Source organism: Bubalus kerabau, chromosome 16 (assembly GCF_029407905.1).
Source record: "Bubalus kerabau isolate K-KA32 ecotype Philippines breed swamp buffalo chromosome 16, PCC_UOA_SB_1v2, whole genome shotgun sequence".
Lineage (NCBI taxonomy): Eukaryota > Metazoa > Chordata > Mammalia > Artiodactyla > Bovidae > Bubalus > Bubalus kerabau.
In genome coordinates, this window is record NC_073639.1 from 8,931,780 (window position 1) to 8,950,551 (window position 18,772).

Below are 18,772 nucleotides of genomic sequence, written 5' to 3' on the forward strand. Positions count from 1 at the left end.
GGAGAGGGATAAATCAGGAGTTTGTAATTAGTAGATACAAACTACTATATACAAAATAAATGACAAAGTCCTCCTGTATCAGACAGGGAACTGTATTTAGTATCATGTAATAAAGGCAACCCACTCCAGTATTCTCGCCTGGAGAATCCCAGGGACAGAGGAGCCTGGCAGGCTACAGTCCATGGGATCACAAGAGTCAGCTATGACTTAGCAACTAAACCACTACCACCAATAAACCATTTTGGAAAAAAATATGAAAAAGAATATGTGTGTGTGTGTGTGTATACATATAAGTGAATCACTTTGCTGCATACCAGAAACTAACACAGCATTGTGAATCAACTGTACTTTAACAAAATACAACTTTAATGTCATAAACGCAATGCATTTCACAGCATAAGACCAGCCGCACCGGGGGAGAGTAACTCCCCCTGCCCTTCTTCGGTGAAGCCCTTAACACTATCCATCACTCCAGCGAACGTTCTCAATACTACACTAGTTACGCTGCTGCTGCTGCTGAGTCACTTCAGTCGTGTCCGACTCTGTGCAACCCCACAGACGGCAGCCCACCAGGCTCCCCCATTCCTGGGGTTCTCCAGGCAAGAACATTGGAGTGGGGTGCCCTCTTCTTCTCCAATGCATGAAAGTGAAAAGTGAAAGTGAAGTCGCTCAGTCGTGTCCGACTCTGTGCGACCCCATGGACTGTAGCCCACCAGTCTCCTCCATCCATGGGATTTTCCAGGCAAGAGTACTGGAGCGGGGTGCCATTGCCTTCTCCAATGTTATAATATGGCTCAAAAAACTGCTGATGGGGCTTCCCTAGTACTTGGTTAAGAATCTGCCTGTCAATGCTGGAGCCCTGGGTTCCATCCCTGATCTGGGAAGACCCCACATGCTGTGAAACAGCTAAGCCTGTGCAGCACCACTCCTGAGGCCAAGTTCCAGAGCCCGCGAGCCACAATTACCAAGCCCGCCGGCCTCAACTACTGACGCCCACCCTCCGCAACAAGAGAAGGCACCACAGCGAGGAGTCCGTGCACTACAGCCAGAGAGCAGCCCCCGCTCCCCACAGCCAGAGAAAGCCCTCACAGCAGCCCAGACCCAGCACAGCCAGAAATCAGTACAACAAAAAAACAAAAACAGAAAGCTGCCGACAGTCTGACCCCTACCCACTTGCAGTCACCGCTCAGACTCCATATTCTCCTGACGGTCTCCGTCCTGGCCAACGGAACGCCTGCCTGCTCACTGCATCTGCACCCCTGTGGTTGGTGCAATAACTCTTCCTCCTATAAATTCAACCCCGAGTCTATAGTCTTTTCTGTAGCTGCTGAAGACCAAAACTAAAAGAAAAAGCTCACGTAATTTTTTCTCACCCTGTTTATGTTTTCTATTCCTGAAAATATGCCTTGAGATTAACACTGTAAAAGGCCTTACATTTTGACAATCAGCATTTATGACTACTGATGAGGAGGTGCGTTTTTTCCCTCTGATAGGCAGGGCTGTGTGAGGTGATATGCTTTGGGGTGTCTGTGGGCAGCCTGCCTGCTGACATCTTGCTTGTTGTTCGGGCGAGGCGTCCAGCGCTGGGTGCTGCAGGCAGTTGGGTGGTGCCAGGTCTTGGGTTCAGGTGGGGGTCTTCGGGGGAGTGCTCACCGATTAATACTCCCTGGGGTCAGGAGTTCTCGGATGGTCTAGTGTCCTGACTCAGACATCCCCTCCAGAGACTCAGGCCCAGGTTCTGGTCAGGGAACCAAGATTCCACAAGCTGTTTGTTATGGCAATAAAGGGGATTAAAACAAACAAGCTAACAAACACACACACACAAAATCTCCCCAAAAACAACAACAAAAAAACCTCCAAAAATACCACACCAACAACCAAGAACAAAAAATGAAATGCAGACAAACGTTAAAAGCAAAATCAAACAGAAAACAAAAACAAAAGAACACACACACACAAATGAAACCAAAACAGACCAAAGAAAACTAAGTACAAGAGAGTGACTAGGTGAGCAAAGAAAACCAAAAATGGTATCAACCAATTAGAATCAAAACTAAACCACAAACAAGACCAAAGTAGAGTGCCAAGTGAGGAACACAGCAAAGAAAACAAAATAACCAAACAAACATGATTAAAAAAAAAAAAAAAAAATAGGAGAGCAAAAACTATACAAGAGGGCTTCCCAGGCTGCTCAGTGGTCAAGAATCTGCCTGACAAGCAGGACACATGGGTTTGATCCCTACGTCGCGAAGTTCCCGGGAGAAGGAAATGGCAACCCACTACAGTATTCTTGCCTAGGAAATCCCATGGACAGAGGAGCTTCGGGGAGCTACAGTTCATAGGGTTGAGGGGGAGCTACGGTTCATAGGGTTGAGAAGAGTTGGACACAACTTAGCAACTAAATCAACAACAATTTATGATGATGGAAACACTTCATAGAAAATCAAAGATGCAACAATAACAAAAATTCATCCAAAGACTAAAAGTCTATCTTAATAATGTAACAGAAGGCATACTGGAAATAAGTTTCTTGATGTTATCAATGTATTACATTAAGAATAGTAAAACCTAATTTCTAAAATGCTTATTAGAAACAAGATAGAAACTTTCTAGAAAGGATATAAAAGAACTTGTCCTAGCCTTAGTCAGACTTCTGGAACAATACAAGACTTTACTTCTTCTAAAACACATATATTTAACATTGTTGTTTAATCTAATTTGCCACTGAGCAGGTAAAAATAAAGTACAATAATAAACTTCAAGCTTTTCAACGGTTTCTTATATCTACCACTTTAAAATGTTACTTGAAAACTCATTATAAAAGCGCCGTGAAGTATTTCTCATGATCAGTAGGTATTTTGTTCTGCTACCAAGTAGTTATATTTTCTTGTCATTTAAAAGATTAACTTCTTAATCTCAGTCAAACCTAAACAAAACAGCAATGAATAAAGTAAGCAGTGTGGAAAATAAGAAAAGGAAGTCACAGATATTCAACTGCAATTGTTCTAGTTATGGCTTCAGACAATGAAGGTCGAAGTGCTTAGTGAACCAATTATGCATGTCAACAGAGACCACATTCTGCTCTAAAACCAAAAAGCACAAATGCCTTCTGTGTCAGATGAAATTAGATTCTTTTTTTGCCTACAAAAAGAGAAAGCAATTCTATTAAAATCATAATTCAAACAGTCTCTGAAATTTCCATCTGAATCAGTAAAAATATGACCTTTAAAACATGGTTAGTGTATTTATGGCAAAGTTAATTTAACATCGTTCAAGAGCATTAGGTGAATAAGCCCACCCATGATATCTCAAGACAGCTAATCAACTTATCAGAAGACACAGATTTAAGGACTGGCTCGGCCCCTTTTTATAACTGTACAGAAGTCACTTGTCCTTCCCTAGGTCTCAATCTCCTCTTTTATAAAACAAGATTAACTTCACCTATACCTCATATGGCTATTAAAAGAATCAAATGTGAAATAGCTTAGAAAATTAAAAACATTCTATAAAGATGCTGTAATTCTAGCACACTGGTTTTAGCTAAGGACCAACAGGACAGATCCTGGAGCTCCAGCACAGTCACTCCTAACTTTGTCCCTGCTGCTGCTAAGTCGCTTCAGTCGTGTCCGACTCTGTGCGACCCCATGGACGGCAGCCCACGAGGCTCCCCCGTCCCTGGGGTTCTCCAGGCAAGAACACCGGAGTGGGTTGCCCTAGGTGTACCCTAACGACATTTCTCTAAACAGACCAGTATCCAGACAGAGTTGAAATAGGTTACAAATGTTATTGTCTTGGCCAAGTTCTTTCTTTTTGTCTTTATTCCATCTTGTCATTGTCAATTCCGTGGTTTTTAAAAGGGAGATGATCCCACATAAGAATGGATAAAGCAAATGTGGTCAAATTGAAATAATGATAATCTGGATGATAAGTCTATGGGAGTTCATTTACTACTTCACTTTTATTTTGTATGTTGCACATTTTTCTTAACAAATATTTTAATCTACTAGTATCAACACCTATTTGTCTTATATTTTCCAACCACTTGCTACTTGAATTCTGCATTTCAGATCTCTCTTCTAATCATCTGTCAGTCATTCTCATTTCTGAGCCAAGCAAATCATAGCAGCTAGCTACTGCATTTCCTTCCACTCTTTTCTCACTGACCCTCAGTTCCAGCCAGAGTCCTCACTTCCTCAAACACACCAATCTTATTTTTGCTCTTTCTGTTTCCTCTTTCTGGAAGATTCTTACTCCTAGATTTTCACATGCCCCTCCCTCAACTCAGTGAGGTATCTGCTCACCCAGAAAGGGCCTTTCCTGACCAACTCATGTAAATTAGCACTCATCACTCTTTAGCCTCTTATCCTGCTTTACAGCAGTAAAGATTTTATTATAATTTCAGTTCAGTCCAGTTGCTCAGTCATATCCAACTCTCTGCGACCCCATGGACTGCAGCACACCAGGCTTTCCTGTCCTTCACCAACTCCTGGAGCTTGCTCGAATTCATGCCCATCGAGTCAGTGATGTCATCCAACCATCTCATCCTCTGTCATCCCCTTCTCCTTCTGCCTTCAGTCTTTCCCAGCATGGGAAAGGGTCTTTTCAAGGGTCTTTTCAAATGAGTCAGTTCTTCGCACCAGGTGGTCAAAGTTTCAGCTTCAGCATCAGTCCTTCCAGTGAATATTCAGGACTGATTTCCTTTAGGATTGACTGGTTGGCTCTCCTTGCAGTCCAAGGGACTCTCAAGAGTCTTCTCCAACACCACAGTTCAAAAGCATCAATTCTTCAGCGCTCAGCTTTCTTTATGGTCCAACTCTCACATCCATACATGACTACTGGAAAAAACATAGCTTTGACTAGATGGACCTTTGTTGTCTATAATTTATGTATATGTTATATGTATTTTTAACATGTCTGTCTTCCTCCCCAATATATTTACAACATAAAAGCCAACTCCACCTGACACAATCTTTTCATGACCTGAACTATCTTAACATTAATTATGCTTCTTCAGATACCCTATTAAATCCAACTCATGCTTCCCCATACACGCGTCTGTTTCCTTTCTCTATGACTCTGCCCAGGTAGTGACCATCACCAGTCACATGCTCAAATGCTACCCCACACTGTAAGACAGTTTAAAGACCACCTTCACAGATATTCCTGGCTGACACTTCCTGAACTGCTATAATTCTTCATGTGAACCACTCCAAAGGCATTATTCTTCTACACTCTATTTTACTTATTTTAAAATTTCTCCTAATAACATGCAGCTTGTGTGCAGGATCTGAACAAATTCACTTTTAGACCTCTGAGTTACTTATGTAAAAAAGGAATGAAAATATTTGTATATCTATTTTTTGGGTATTAGAATTAAGTATATGCATTACTGTTACTATATCAAAGGGCAGACAGAAAAGCAATGCAAAAACCCTAAAATACACTAATAAATACCTAATGCAACTACTCTGCTTTCCCTTTTTGTTGTTGTTGGCAAAAATACACCTGTTTTCCCAACCTCCTTGCTTCTGTCTTTATATAATTTTTCCCTATTAAGTTTCTTAAATTTATTCATATTTCTTTATGCTCAAATGACAGCTCTTTCCTCATTATCGATGTTAAGACTTCCAGGTCTTTGTTGCCACAGTTTTTCAGTTTGTTGTGATCCACACAGTAATGTCATATAGAACCTATATGAACCTTTAGTCACAGGGTTGATGTTTTTGGTTCAGTTCAAAATGTTGAGAGTTTTTGGTGTTTTGTTTTGCTTTTAAAGAAATGAAAACTATAATTCAGGTCATCATATTCTAAGAAACTAGTATCCATATATCGTTTACTAGTAGAGTGAGAATTAATTCTTTATAATTAATTCTTTCCCTAATCTTATAAGCAAATTTGAGCCCTAAAATGTTTTCATCAAGGATATTAAAAAAAAAATTTTTAAGTTAGTAGAATTCCAATAAATGAGCAATTTCAAAGTCACAAAATATTCCTAAATCCACTTTGGTTAACTGTAATAAACTCATACAAACCTTTTAAATTTGGGTATAAATTCAGATTATACTCACACACCTGGTTTTTTTTTCTTCTTCTTTCTTTTAAGTACAATATCCCTAGGTATGGCTAAAAATACAGAGAATGCCTAATATGAATTTACACACAAATTTTGAACAATTACTTGGCAGTGGATTCCTTCAGATCACTGCCATCCAGGTTTAACTCTCTACTGAGCAGGACATTTCTAGTTTAGTATCTATCCAGGTGACATTCAAGTAGCTGAAACTCACAGTGGTAAACCACAAAAAGAATAGTTTTTTTTACAATTATAAGCCTCATCATTGGCTGGGCTGCCAATCCTCCCTGTAGTTCACAGGTGTCAAACTTCTGATCATCTCTCAACAGTACAGATTCAGAGATCTGATAGTAAAAAATAAAAAACACAAGTTAAGACAAATATGGTATACATAATTCCCTAGGTTCTCAGAACTTCTTTGACAAATGGTAAACAGCCACACTACTTTAAATCACAAAGAATTCCGAATCCCTCACAGATAGTATATATTCTGCCAACCAGAGCTCATCTTTGACTTTTGAGCGAGAAGTAAATTATCTAGCTCTAAATCCTACACTAAAGCTCGTCATACAGACTCAGCGTCTGGGACGATGACGAGGCACTACGCCCAGCACTGCCGCCTGCACGGACAGCACACTGATTTGTTAACACTGCAGCTGGGGTCGGAAGACCCATGTTATGCTCCAGGCCCGCCCGGTACCCGACGCCAGCTACTACCTCTCTGAAAGTTAAAACATGTTCAACAAACAAATGAGGGAAATAAATGACGGCTGTTCTTCTTATCTAATTGGATTATATCAAATCAGTCTGAGGGGCAAGGTGGAAAAATATGAAAGTGCTACTCTGTAAATCTTTAACCACTATAAATTTGAGAGCTGTTTCTAGCATTAGATGTTCAAAGAAATACCTGATTACTTGAATTCAATGTAAGATTAATTTCTTAATATCTCTGTATTCTAATGGGCTAGAACAGTGGTTTTGAGGTGATACAGAATCACCTATAGAATTTAAAACATCAACAATAAAAACATACACATAGCCCCGGATCTAGCACTACACACTCAGATTTAGTGAGTCTGAGGTGAAGTCCAGAACTCAGTATTTTTTTTAAACATTACACCTAGATTCTGATGTATAATTAACTAGAGACAATACAGGATCAGATGAGCACAAATGTGAACCAATTACTACTATTACTTCAACAGAAACTTCACTGCATATTTAAATTTAAAACTATAGTTTGACTCGACTTTTATTTCATTTTTATGGGACAAGTATATTGTAGAATTTCATATGCCCAAAGGCAAATGATAATTGACTTACAATTACGAAGAAATGGCTCTCTTTCTTCCCACCCCTTTCCTGTGTCTGTATGTGTAGAAGAGTTTATTTAGAACGGCACATGGTTAGACAAACTAACTCAATTTGGACAGTCTAAACTTGATTGATATGGGTTGACTTTAAAAAACAATATAAATATCACCCAATCACCTCAGAACTAGACTTGACTTCTTCTGTGGCTGGTTTAGATGTACCAAGAGTTGAAGTATCATTGCTGCAGTCAGACATACCTAAAAGTAAAATGTGTTAAGCACACATTAAATAATTTAGTTAAGAGAGCTGTATCACTTCACTGATATTCTTACAAACATTCCACAACATAAATTATTTATTTACAGTCAGAATGTGTTTTTCAAAACTATCTACAATCATATGAGTATCTATTGATTGTAACAGGTAAGTGATTCTAAAACAAAAATTTAGGAAAAGTTTTTATGCAAAATGTAAAAATACATACTTCAATGACTAAAAAATAATTTCAGTTAATCCTTATGGATATGAAACAAGTCAAAAGATCAGAGTGTCCACTTGATTTGACAGATGAAAAAACTGATATCCAAAGATGTCACGATATCAAAAGATGAAGCCAAAATACTATTTACTTATGGCCCACATAAAATCAAAGTTTCAGATTAGAACTTAGACATGTTCCAGTTCCCTGGCCAGTGCTCTTTAATACTGTCACAAATGTAACTGCTCACTGTCAAAATCAAACACTAAAATCAGATTTCATTCAGTACAACTTTAAGAGGCGATTTCTGCTTCTAACTTGTTCAACAACATTAGAGAATGCCAACGGCAAATAAAGAATTAAAATTCAGCAATGGCCACAGGACTAGAAAAAAAAATCACTTTTAATTCCAATCTCAAAGAAAGGCAATGCCAAAGAATGTTCAAACTACCATACGATCACACTCATTTCATATGCCAGCAAGATTATGCTCAAAATCCTTCAAGCCAGGCTTCAGCAGTATGTGAACCGAGAACTTCCAGATGTACAAGGTGGATTTAGAAAAGGCAGAGGAACCAGAGATCAATTGCCAACATCCGTTAGTGAGAGAAAGCAAGAGAATTCCAGAAAAAAAATCTGCTTCACGGACTACGCTAAAGCCTTTGACTGTATGGATCACAACAAACTGTGGGAAATTCTTAAAGAGATGGGAATACTAGACCACCTCACCTGTCTCCTGAGAAACATGTCTGCAGGTCAAGAAGTAACAGTTAGAACTGGACATGGAACAATGGACTAGTTCAAAATTGGGAAAGGAGTACAACAAGGCTATATATGGTTACCCTGCTTATTTAACTTATATGCAGAGTACATCCTGTGAAATACTGGGCTGGATGAAGCACAAGCTGGAATCAAGATTGCCGGGAGAAATATAAACAACCTCATATATGCAGAGGACCCCACTCATGGCAGAAAGTAAAGAGGAACTAAAAAACCTCTTGATGAAGGTGAAAGAGGAGAGTGAAAAAGCTAGCTTAAAACTCAACTAAAGATCATGGCATCTGGTCCCATCACTTCATGGCAAACCGATGGGGAAACAATGGATACAGTGATAGACTTTTATTTTCTTGGGCTCCAAAATCACTGCAGATGGTAACTGCAGTCATGAAATTAAAAGATGCTTGCTCCTTGGAAGAAACGCCATGACAGAGTTAGATAGTATATTAAAAAGCAGAGACACCCCTTTGCTGACAAAGGTCCTCATAGTCAAGGCTATGGTTTTCCCAGTAATCATGTATGAATATAAGAGCTGGACCATAAAGCAGGCTGAGCACCAAAAAATTAATGATTTTGAACCGTAGTGCTGGAGAAGACTCTTGAGAGTCCCCTGGACAGCAAGGAGATCAAACCAGTCAATCCTAAAGGAAATCAACTTTGAATATTCATTGGAAGAACTGATGCTGAAGCTCCAAGACTTTGGCCATCCGACGTGAAGAGCTGACTCACTGGAAAAGACCGTGAGGCTGGGAAAGATCGAGGGCAAGAGAAGAAGGGGGTGACAGAGGACAAGATGGATGGATGACATCATTGACTCAATGGACATGAGTTTGAACAAACTTCAGGAGACAGTGAAGGACAGGGAAGCCTGATGTGCTGCAGTTCATCGGGTCTCAAACAGTCGGACACGACTTAGTTACTGAACAACAACAGTAAGGAGATAGAAAAGTAAAATCTAATTCAAGCTAAAAGAGTAGTCAGTCCTCCATATCTGCAGGTTCAAACAAAGATTGAAAATATTTTTAAAAAAGGAAAAAAAAAAACCCTTCGGAAAGTTTCAAAAAGCAAAACTTGAATTTGCCATACACCAGCAAATATTTACATAGCATTTACATTTGCATTACATTATATACTACAAACGTGTACATATTATATACGTATGTACATATTAAATACATATTAGAAGCCTGGCATGCTGCAGTTCATGGGGTCACAAAGAGTCACACACAACTTAGCAAGTGAACAATAACATATTATAGGTAATTTAGAGATGATTTAAAGTATATGGGAGTATTTGCATAAGTTAGATGCAAATACTGTACCATTTTATACAAGCGCCTTCTTATCTGATAGTGTAAAAGAACCAATGCCCCACAGATACCAAGGGTGACCGTACTTTGAATCTAATCAAGGAGATAGATAAATAAGCACAAAATACCACATCAGGTACTACAATGCAGAGAAACAGAGAAACCAAAAAACTCATGAAATACAATGGAGGGAACAATTTTTGTGCATGCTCAGTCACTCAGTCATATCTGACTCTTTGTGACCCCATGGACTTAGCCCTCCAATCTCCTCTGTCCATGGGATTTCCCGGCAAGAATACCAGAGTGGGTTGCCATTTCCTTCTTTAAACAATTTTACTGCTTGCCAACTGAATCCAGTACCACAATAAGAAAATAATACAACACAAACAAGTGGGATTTATCCCAGGAATGCAAGACTGTTCAATTAAGAAAATCTTTTAATATATAATATATTCATTAATCTAAGCTGAAAAACATGGTTTTCTACACAGATGAGAAATCTACTGACAGAATTCAACACCCATTCACAATTCAATCATCAAGGAAGAAGGAATTAAGGGAGACATCTTCAACACAATACAGGCTTTAATCCATTATCTTATTTAATAAATAACAGAGGCATTTCCATTAAGACTAAGAACAATGCAAAAACCCACCATCTCTGCTACTATTCAACACTGAACTAGAGGTATTAGCCAATCCAAGGAGACAAGAAAAATCAATTATAAGATACATAAAGAAGTAAACATTTCTTTTTGCAGATCATATAATAGTACACCTGAAAAACTCCAAAAAATCAATGCTAAAACTAAGTAAAAAATAGAAGAATTTAGTGAAAAAGTAGGATATAAAATTAACATACAAAAGGAGTTTGGGGTTAACATATACAGACTACTGTACATAAAACAGATAATTTTTGAAATAATATTGAAAAGTAATAATCAGAGGACTTAACGGCAGAGAAAAATCCTATTTACAATAACAACAACAAAGAAGATTAAATAACTTAGGAATAAATTAAACAATGTATAAAGTCTATATGAAAAAAATGTTTACACGTAACTGCTAAGACCCTGAAGACTGAGCAAACAAAAAGACAGATGGTATTCTTAGCCATGATGATGTTGTATGTGCATGCACGCTCAGTCACTTCAGTCGTGTCCAAGTCTGTGCAACCCCATGGACTGCAGCCCTCCAGGCTCCTCTGTCCATGGGATTTTCCCAGCAAGAATACTGGAGTGGATTGCTATGTCCTTCTCCAGGGAATCTTCCTGACCCAGGGATTGAACCCACATCTCTTGCATTGCAGGCAGATTCTTTACCACTGAGCTACCAGGGAAGACCATGATGATATTAAAAGAAGTCATTTCTTCCTTACTTAATTTACAAATTCAATGCAATACAAGAAAAATATATAACAAGTTAAATTATAGTTAGACAAGTTAAACTACAGTTGATATGGAAAAATCAAACATGTAATAATAGCCAGGAAAACAATGAAAAAGGAAAATCACAAGAGGACTCAATTTGTCAGACATTAAAACATACCATAAAGCATCTATAATTAAAGCAGTATGGCAGTAGCACAAGAATAAACAGAGACCAGAATAAAAAGCCAAGTTAGACCATATACACACAAAAATTTAATATATAACAAAGGTGACATCTTAAATCACTTAATTACAAATGGACTTCTCAATAAATAATACCAGGAAAATTAGGTAGCCATTTGGAAAAATACAAAATTAGATCCATATCTCACACCACACACAAGAATAAACTTCAAATGAATTAGGAATCTAGATATAAAGGATGAAAACTCAAATAAATTGCTAAAAGAAAACATACATGAGTTGTACTTTAAATTTCCTAAGAATCTAGAGACAATTTTAAAAACTGATAAATTTGACTAAATAAGAATTTTAAAACTGAATAACACAAGTGTTAAAAAGACAAAAGACAACTGAAAAACTAGGGAAATACTTATAACATACGCTACAATAGGTTAATAGTCCTAACATAAAGAACTCTTAAAAACAAAGGGAAGAAAACAAAAAAACAGAAAGCAGGAAAAAGACATGAACAGGCAATTCACAAAAAAAGATTAAAATAGCCTCTAAAATACAAAAAATGATCAAATTCACTCATGTTAGAGAAATTCAGGTTAAAACAACACTGAGATACCATTTCTCATCTATTAGATAAACAAAATTTTTTAAATAACAAAACATTGTGTTACTGAGGATGTGAGGAAACAGGCACTCAGGTACACTGCTGCTGGGAATACAAACTTGTACATTCATTCTGGAGGGAACTTGGGTAACGCCTGACAAAATCACACACGCACTCACTTTTGAACCCAGCAGTCCATTTCCAGGAATACATCCTGGGAATGCATCCCCAGCAATATAAAACTACAGACACACTGCTGCATTCTTCATAAACGTAAAGTATTGGGGGAAAGGCACCTAAATGTCTACATATAGGAAGGTGACTGAATAAACTATGACACATCCAGACAAGGGAGTACTGTACACTGTTGAAAAAAATGAAGATCTCTATGATATGCAGTAATTTCCAAGACACAGTGAAAAGCCAAAAAAAGCAAAGTTCAAAAGTACCTATAGATACGCTGTCTCAATGTAAGAACAGAAAGGATACATGAGGATACATGTTTCTGTTCACTGGAACAAAAATACAATAAACCAGAGACTACGGAGGTAGATTACTACAGGGAATAGGAGAGAAAGGAGTGCGAAAAACTAGGAAATGGGACCAGGGTAGCAGGAATAAGGAACAAGTGACACCCCTTTGAATATTTAGTTTTAAATAATTCTGACTCTTAGAACCACAGTCATTTTGAGAGAAATTCAAATGGCATAAAATCATAACAAATGAAACTAACTGTATTAAAAAAGAATAACCCAGGAAACGGACGGGGGAAACAAGGATGGGCAAAGGGAGAAGGAGGAGAAAAAAGCGGAGAGAGGGGAGGGGAAGAACTGCGGCGAGAGAAAGGAAAGGCAGGAGAAAAGAGTATCCTGCCTGGACACCATGAGGCTAAAGACAGAGAGAATTAGATACAAAGCCTATTAATACAGTATTTCTCACAGGGGTACACGTTAATAATTCTTAAACTACTTTATGCGTGTAACAGAACAGAACAAATATGCTAACAGAATGTAGGTACTAAAAACTTAAGTTTCTCACTGTTGGAGAAAAAATTACAAAGAAAAGAGAAATGCTAAATAAGCACTGTTGTATTGGACTGGAAATAGTTATCAGTATTGTTTTTAATATATGTGTATGTATTTGTGTATGTATGTTATACACACACATATGCATGTATGTACTGGCCTCCCAGCTTTGTCCCCTGAGAGGACCTAGAAGCAGTGATACCCAGTAACAATGATGCCATCTGGTACTCAGTCCCTAAACACTGTTTTCCAATAAAAGGAACCACCGTTCTTAAGGAAAAGTAGACGACTCTAAGACTGGGATAAGGACAAGACAAGATGAGCCTGGGACATTTTCTGGGGTCAGAAATAAGAAAAAAATTCAATAAAAGAAGGGGACTTGCCAAGAGAATAAAGGACCCAACCGGAAGGAGTTCCTAATGGCCACTGCTGGGACATCTTGAGCAACAAAGCAAATCATGATAGTCCTAGGTTTGAACTCACATAATAAAACAAATACTAATGAGTCCACACTGATATAAAAAAACAATCAAATATAAATGGGGTGAAGTGACAATTCCTCACACGAGAATTTTCATTAATGAGCATGAAGTGAAGTGAAGTGAAGTCGCTCAGTCGTGTCCGACTCTGCAACCCCATGGACTGTAGCCCACCAGGCTCCTCCGTCCATGGGATTCTCCAGGCAAGAATACTGCAGTGGGTTGCCATTTCCTTCTCCAATTAATGAGCATAGAAAAGAGAAAACCAGAAATCCCCACCAGGCAAACATCACAGTAGTAAGTGTTGCAGACGGATGTTAAAATAAAAGGGCAAGTTTGAGGAGAAACAGAATTTACATAATCTGCAAGTATCTCCTATAACTACTCAACTGAAGACAGACAGACAGTAAATGTAGAACTCATAGTTCACAGTGAAGAAACTCAGCAGATCTCTCTCAAAGTGATTAAGTAATCACCAGTAGTAAGACATACCAAGAGCATAATCCCTAAGATGCTGAGCTGAGAAGGACAACATCATTTTTGCAGTATTTGTCCCCTAGACGCAGAAGTTCAGTCTAATGATGAGAAAACATTGGAAAAACCCAAACTGAGGAACATTCTAGAAGATACTTGACCAGTACTTTTCAAAAGTGACATGGTCATGAAAGACTAGGAAAGTGTGAGAAATGTACATATTGAAAGAGACTTTGGAGAAATGACTAATTTCAATGCGGGTTCCTAGACAGGATCCTGAAACAGAAAAAGGACAGTCAGCTGAAAATTTGGTGAAATTCTAATAATGGCTGTAGTTTAGTCAATAATATTATATCAATGTTAGTTTCCTATTCTTGATAATTATGTTACGGTTATGTGAGCATCAGGGGAAGAAGGTAAGAAGTATAAGGAAACTACTATTTTTGCAAGTCTAAAATCAGATCAAAATAAGAGTTTTTTAAGAACAGTAAAGAAGTCTGAGCAAAGTTAGAGGAATTACCCTCAGACAGGAGGAGGAAACCTGTCCCACAGAGGAAAGAATGAAAGAAGGAAGGAACCCACAGAAACAGTGGCGCGTGGAATGGAAAACGGAAGAAAGCTAGGGGAGTTCATTTTTGCTGCTGCTACTTTCAGGAGTTACCATCTGCTCCCGTGCATGAACCAGGAGCACCAAACAGGAAAACATATCCTTATTACACAGCTCAGAAGACCAAATGACAGCTTTAGAATGGGGGTTGCTTACCGGAATGACCACGCCATGGTTAGAAGTTTGCAACTTTCAGAGGTGAGAGGACATAGAGACAGAGGTAACAACTGAAAATGGCCTGGTGAGGAAGTCTCCACAAAAATCCGTGAACTAGGCGGTTTGGAGAAATTCTGTGGTGCACACATCCATGTCCTGGAATCATGGAACACCCTAACTCACAGGGACAGAAGCTCCTGTTCTCAGAATCATTCCAGATCTTGTCCAATATATCACTTCATCTGGCTATCTATCTGGGTCCTTTACCATGTCCTTTATTATTAATATATAATAAACTGCTAAGTATAAAAAAAATAGGGAAAGGGGGAATCAAATTTCTGAGAACTACAGAGACAGGTACTATGTCTGTGTTTCACTCATATTATTTAAATGTTCCAACCTTCACAGTTTTTAGAAGTTCATTTGTTCATAACTTTAATAACTGGCAACACTGCGAATGACAAGATTTAAAAATAATGGCATTCACTAAACTTACTGTGACAATCACTTCATGATGCATGTAAATCAAATCATTATGCTGTACACCTTAAGCTTATACAGTGCTTTATGTCAATTATATCTCAAAAAAGCTGGAAGAAAAAATAAAACACGATTGGGGGGGGGAAAGTGACTTGCAATACGTGCTATTTAAGATATATGTTTTCTGATCTTTACATGAACTTAAAGTTATCTTTAACAGTGATCCTCAAAACGATAAATCATTATTTCAAAACTACCATCAACACTGAAGCTTCACAGGCTGGTTTATACTGGATGCCAAAAATATCTTGTCATCTCTGGGGCTCTACTTCTATAAATTGACCAGAAGTATTCATTAACTGGGAGAAGGCAATGGCACCCCACTCCAGTACTCTTGCCTGGAAAATCCCATGGACAGAGGAGCCTGGTAGGCTGCAGTCCACGGGATCGCTAAGAGTCGGACACGACTGAGCGACTTCACTTTCACTTTTCACTTTCATGCATTAGAGGAGGAAATGGCAACCCACTCCAGTGTTCTTGCCTGGAGAATCCCAGGGACGGCGGGGCCTGGTGGGCTGCTGTCTATGGGGTCGCACAGAGTTGGACACGACTGAAGCGACTTAGCAGCAGCAGTAGCAGCATTCATTAACTAATGAGTTTGTAAGAACCAATGATCTATAAAGTGAATTACTAATTATCATCTGTAAAAATGTATAATTAATGTTACATAAAGTTTATACTTCATCCCACTGTTTGGAGTTGCTTTTAATTTATTATCACAATCACATTTTGTTTTCTACAAACTGAATAGACCAGTTCTATATCTGGGCTTTCCTGATGGCTCAGTGGTGAAGGACCTGTCCCAATGCAGGAGAGTTTAAAGAGGGAGAATTCAATATCCTACAACTGTTAAATGCATTCAGGATCTTTCTCAGGACCCAGGAAAGAGAGGACTGGAAGGCAGAGATTTGCCAGGACCCTGGAAGATAAAAAGAAACACAAGACTCCATGGAAACCAGAAAAGAAAAAACTGCATTTACAATCACCATAATGCTGAGGAGTTAAAGATTTAGAAGTATAATACTAAAGAAAGAAAGTTGAACAGAAATTATAACATGAACATTTCAAATTAAGGTACTCACATATCACAGGGCATCTGAAAAGGTATGCTCAAGGCACAGGAAAGCAAATATAAGCACAGCAGACATAAACAGGATAAACAGAGCACAGCACAGTGGAGGAGAATCTACATTTTTGGAATGAAAATAAGTATGCTATCATGGAATCTAAAACAAAATTTACTTGAATAAAATACATACAAGCCGTCTAAGAAACTTCTTGAATTTTTATGATGAAATATGAGTCTCCAAACAACTATCTGAAGAGATATTCTTTGTAGATTACGTTAGTGAAAAAGTTGGAGAAGTACTGTAAATAATTATGAAGGAATTCTGCTGGAACTCAAGGACAATGCTAGTGAGGTACGTAATAGAAACTTGAGGGCAATCAGTAGCAAAGCCTGGGCTTGCTTCATCTGAACTTGCTTTAACTTCTCTAGACAAAGAGTATGTCACTGATTTCAGAGACTGGTTACTGATTAAAATAGAGTGGCTCTATTTCTTTTGCTCTAGATAGAATCTATGGAAATACATCTATCTTTTCTTGTTCATGGATAAATAAAAGAGAATGGTTAAGATTTGTTTTTATTTCATAATTCAATATTAATCTTCAAGTTGCACTGACTGGTTTACAATAAAAAAATTATAAAGCTAAAAACTTAGTCTTCTTAGTCACAACAATCTAAAATAGTGTGTAATTTTTTTTTTATGACGATAGCTTCCTTAACCTACGAGGAAAATCCTTTTCCCTACAGTCAACACAAATGATGTTGAACTCAAAGTGGTTTACCATACAATATGTTCAAAGTATATTACACTTTCTTTCATAAGTAGAATAATCAAATAAGATTTAAAAAATCATATATATACGTATTATACTGCTGTCTTTATGTCAACAACTATCTGGTATCTATAAAAGCTATGTTGTTAGACACACATTAGTCCTTTTAGGTAGTAATAAATTCAGTTCATGTTGCTCATTAATATAAACACACAGTCTAGACAATTCAAAAGTAGAAAACTCTGACAAAATATAGTTAATTCTCAATTGTATATAGTAATGAGAAACAATTTAAAAATCAACATAACAGAGACTCAACAATTTTCATCCTCATCATTATCACCAACTTCTAACCGAGTGACAAAATTATCAGTTTGGAGAAGTCTTTTTATTTGCCCCATTCAGATTGTGTTACAGAGGAACTAATGAGAAGTCAAATGATAAGACTCTCAAAGCTAAATTACTCCCTGAAAAGAAAACTAGTTGTAAATAAACTCTGAATCATTCAATGTACTGCGGCCTCCTTCTTCACAGATGGCTAGCTAAGGTCCAGAACACTAGCAGTGAAGTGGAGCAAGCAAACTGGAGAGCTCCTTTAGTTCTGTTATTCATTTCCAAAACCATATAAAATAAACCCCTCAATATTCACAGGTAATTTTTTCAATAGGAAAAAGCTCAGAGAAAACAATCTAAGAAACAGTTCAGCTCAGTCGCTCAGTCGTGTCTGACTCTTTGCGACCCCATGAACCACAGCACACCAGGCCTCCCTGTCCATCACCAACTCTCGGAGTTCACCCAAACCCATGTCCATCGAGTCGGTGATGCCATCCAACCATCTCATGCTCTGTCGTCCCCTTCTCCTGCCCTCCATCTTTCCCAGCATCAGGGTACAGCTTAGTAATATAGATACAGATAGCTATATAGAAATAGACAGATATGTGTCTTTACACGAATCAGTGCATATTTCTTAGAAGCAACCCTAGCAACGGTGAGCACACACAGTGCCCAGATCTTGGTTTCTAATACCATTCTCCAATAAAGGGCACCGGAGCACCTTGGAGAAATGGCTGATTCTAGGACTGGGGCAGGATATATACAAGATGAGCCTGGAGCATCTCATACTGCTGGAAAGGAAGAATGCGCTTTTTTCAAAAACCCCACCAGAACAGAACAACAACAAAAAAAATCTCAAAAGAATATAAGAACCAACTGAAAAAGCTTCTAAAGGCCAAAGCTGGAACAATCTGAGCAACAAAATTAATAAATACTGGATTATATACTATATTACTGTATAAAGTAAGACTGGATTTTATGCAAAGTATAAAATATCCAAGAATCAATCAATATTGATGTAAATAAATGATTGAATAAATAAATATGAGAAAAGAGGCAAATCTCCTTTGCAGAAAAATCCCCCAAATTTATGTACATACCACTGTGAAGGAGGTAGAACATAATATCCCACACATTAAGAGTGCGTTTCATATAATTACTTTCTTCTAAAAAGTACAATATACAGAGGGGGGCA

General features: G+C 38.0%; 1 protein-coding gene across 12 annotated transcripts in view; it reads right to left on the reverse strand.

Annotated features, from left to right (window-relative positions):
* The window catches only part of ARFIP1 (ADP ribosylation factor interacting protein 1), a 135,685-nt gene that overhangs the window by 108,782 nt on the left and 8,131 nt on the right, over positions 1-18,772 (reverse strand). For 2 of the 12 annotated variants that reach the window (XM_055550677.1, XM_055550676.1), the window contains exon 2: positions 7,565-7,644. The exons of the other annotated variants lie outside the window; for them this stretch is intronic. In XM_055550677.1, the coding sequence (XP_055406652.1) occupies positions 7,565-7,642 (78 nt within the window). In that variant the 5' untranslated portion in view covers positions 7,643-7,644. The remainder of the gene's footprint in view (positions 1-7,564; positions 7,645-18,772) is intronic. 12 annotated transcript variants of the gene reach the window in all.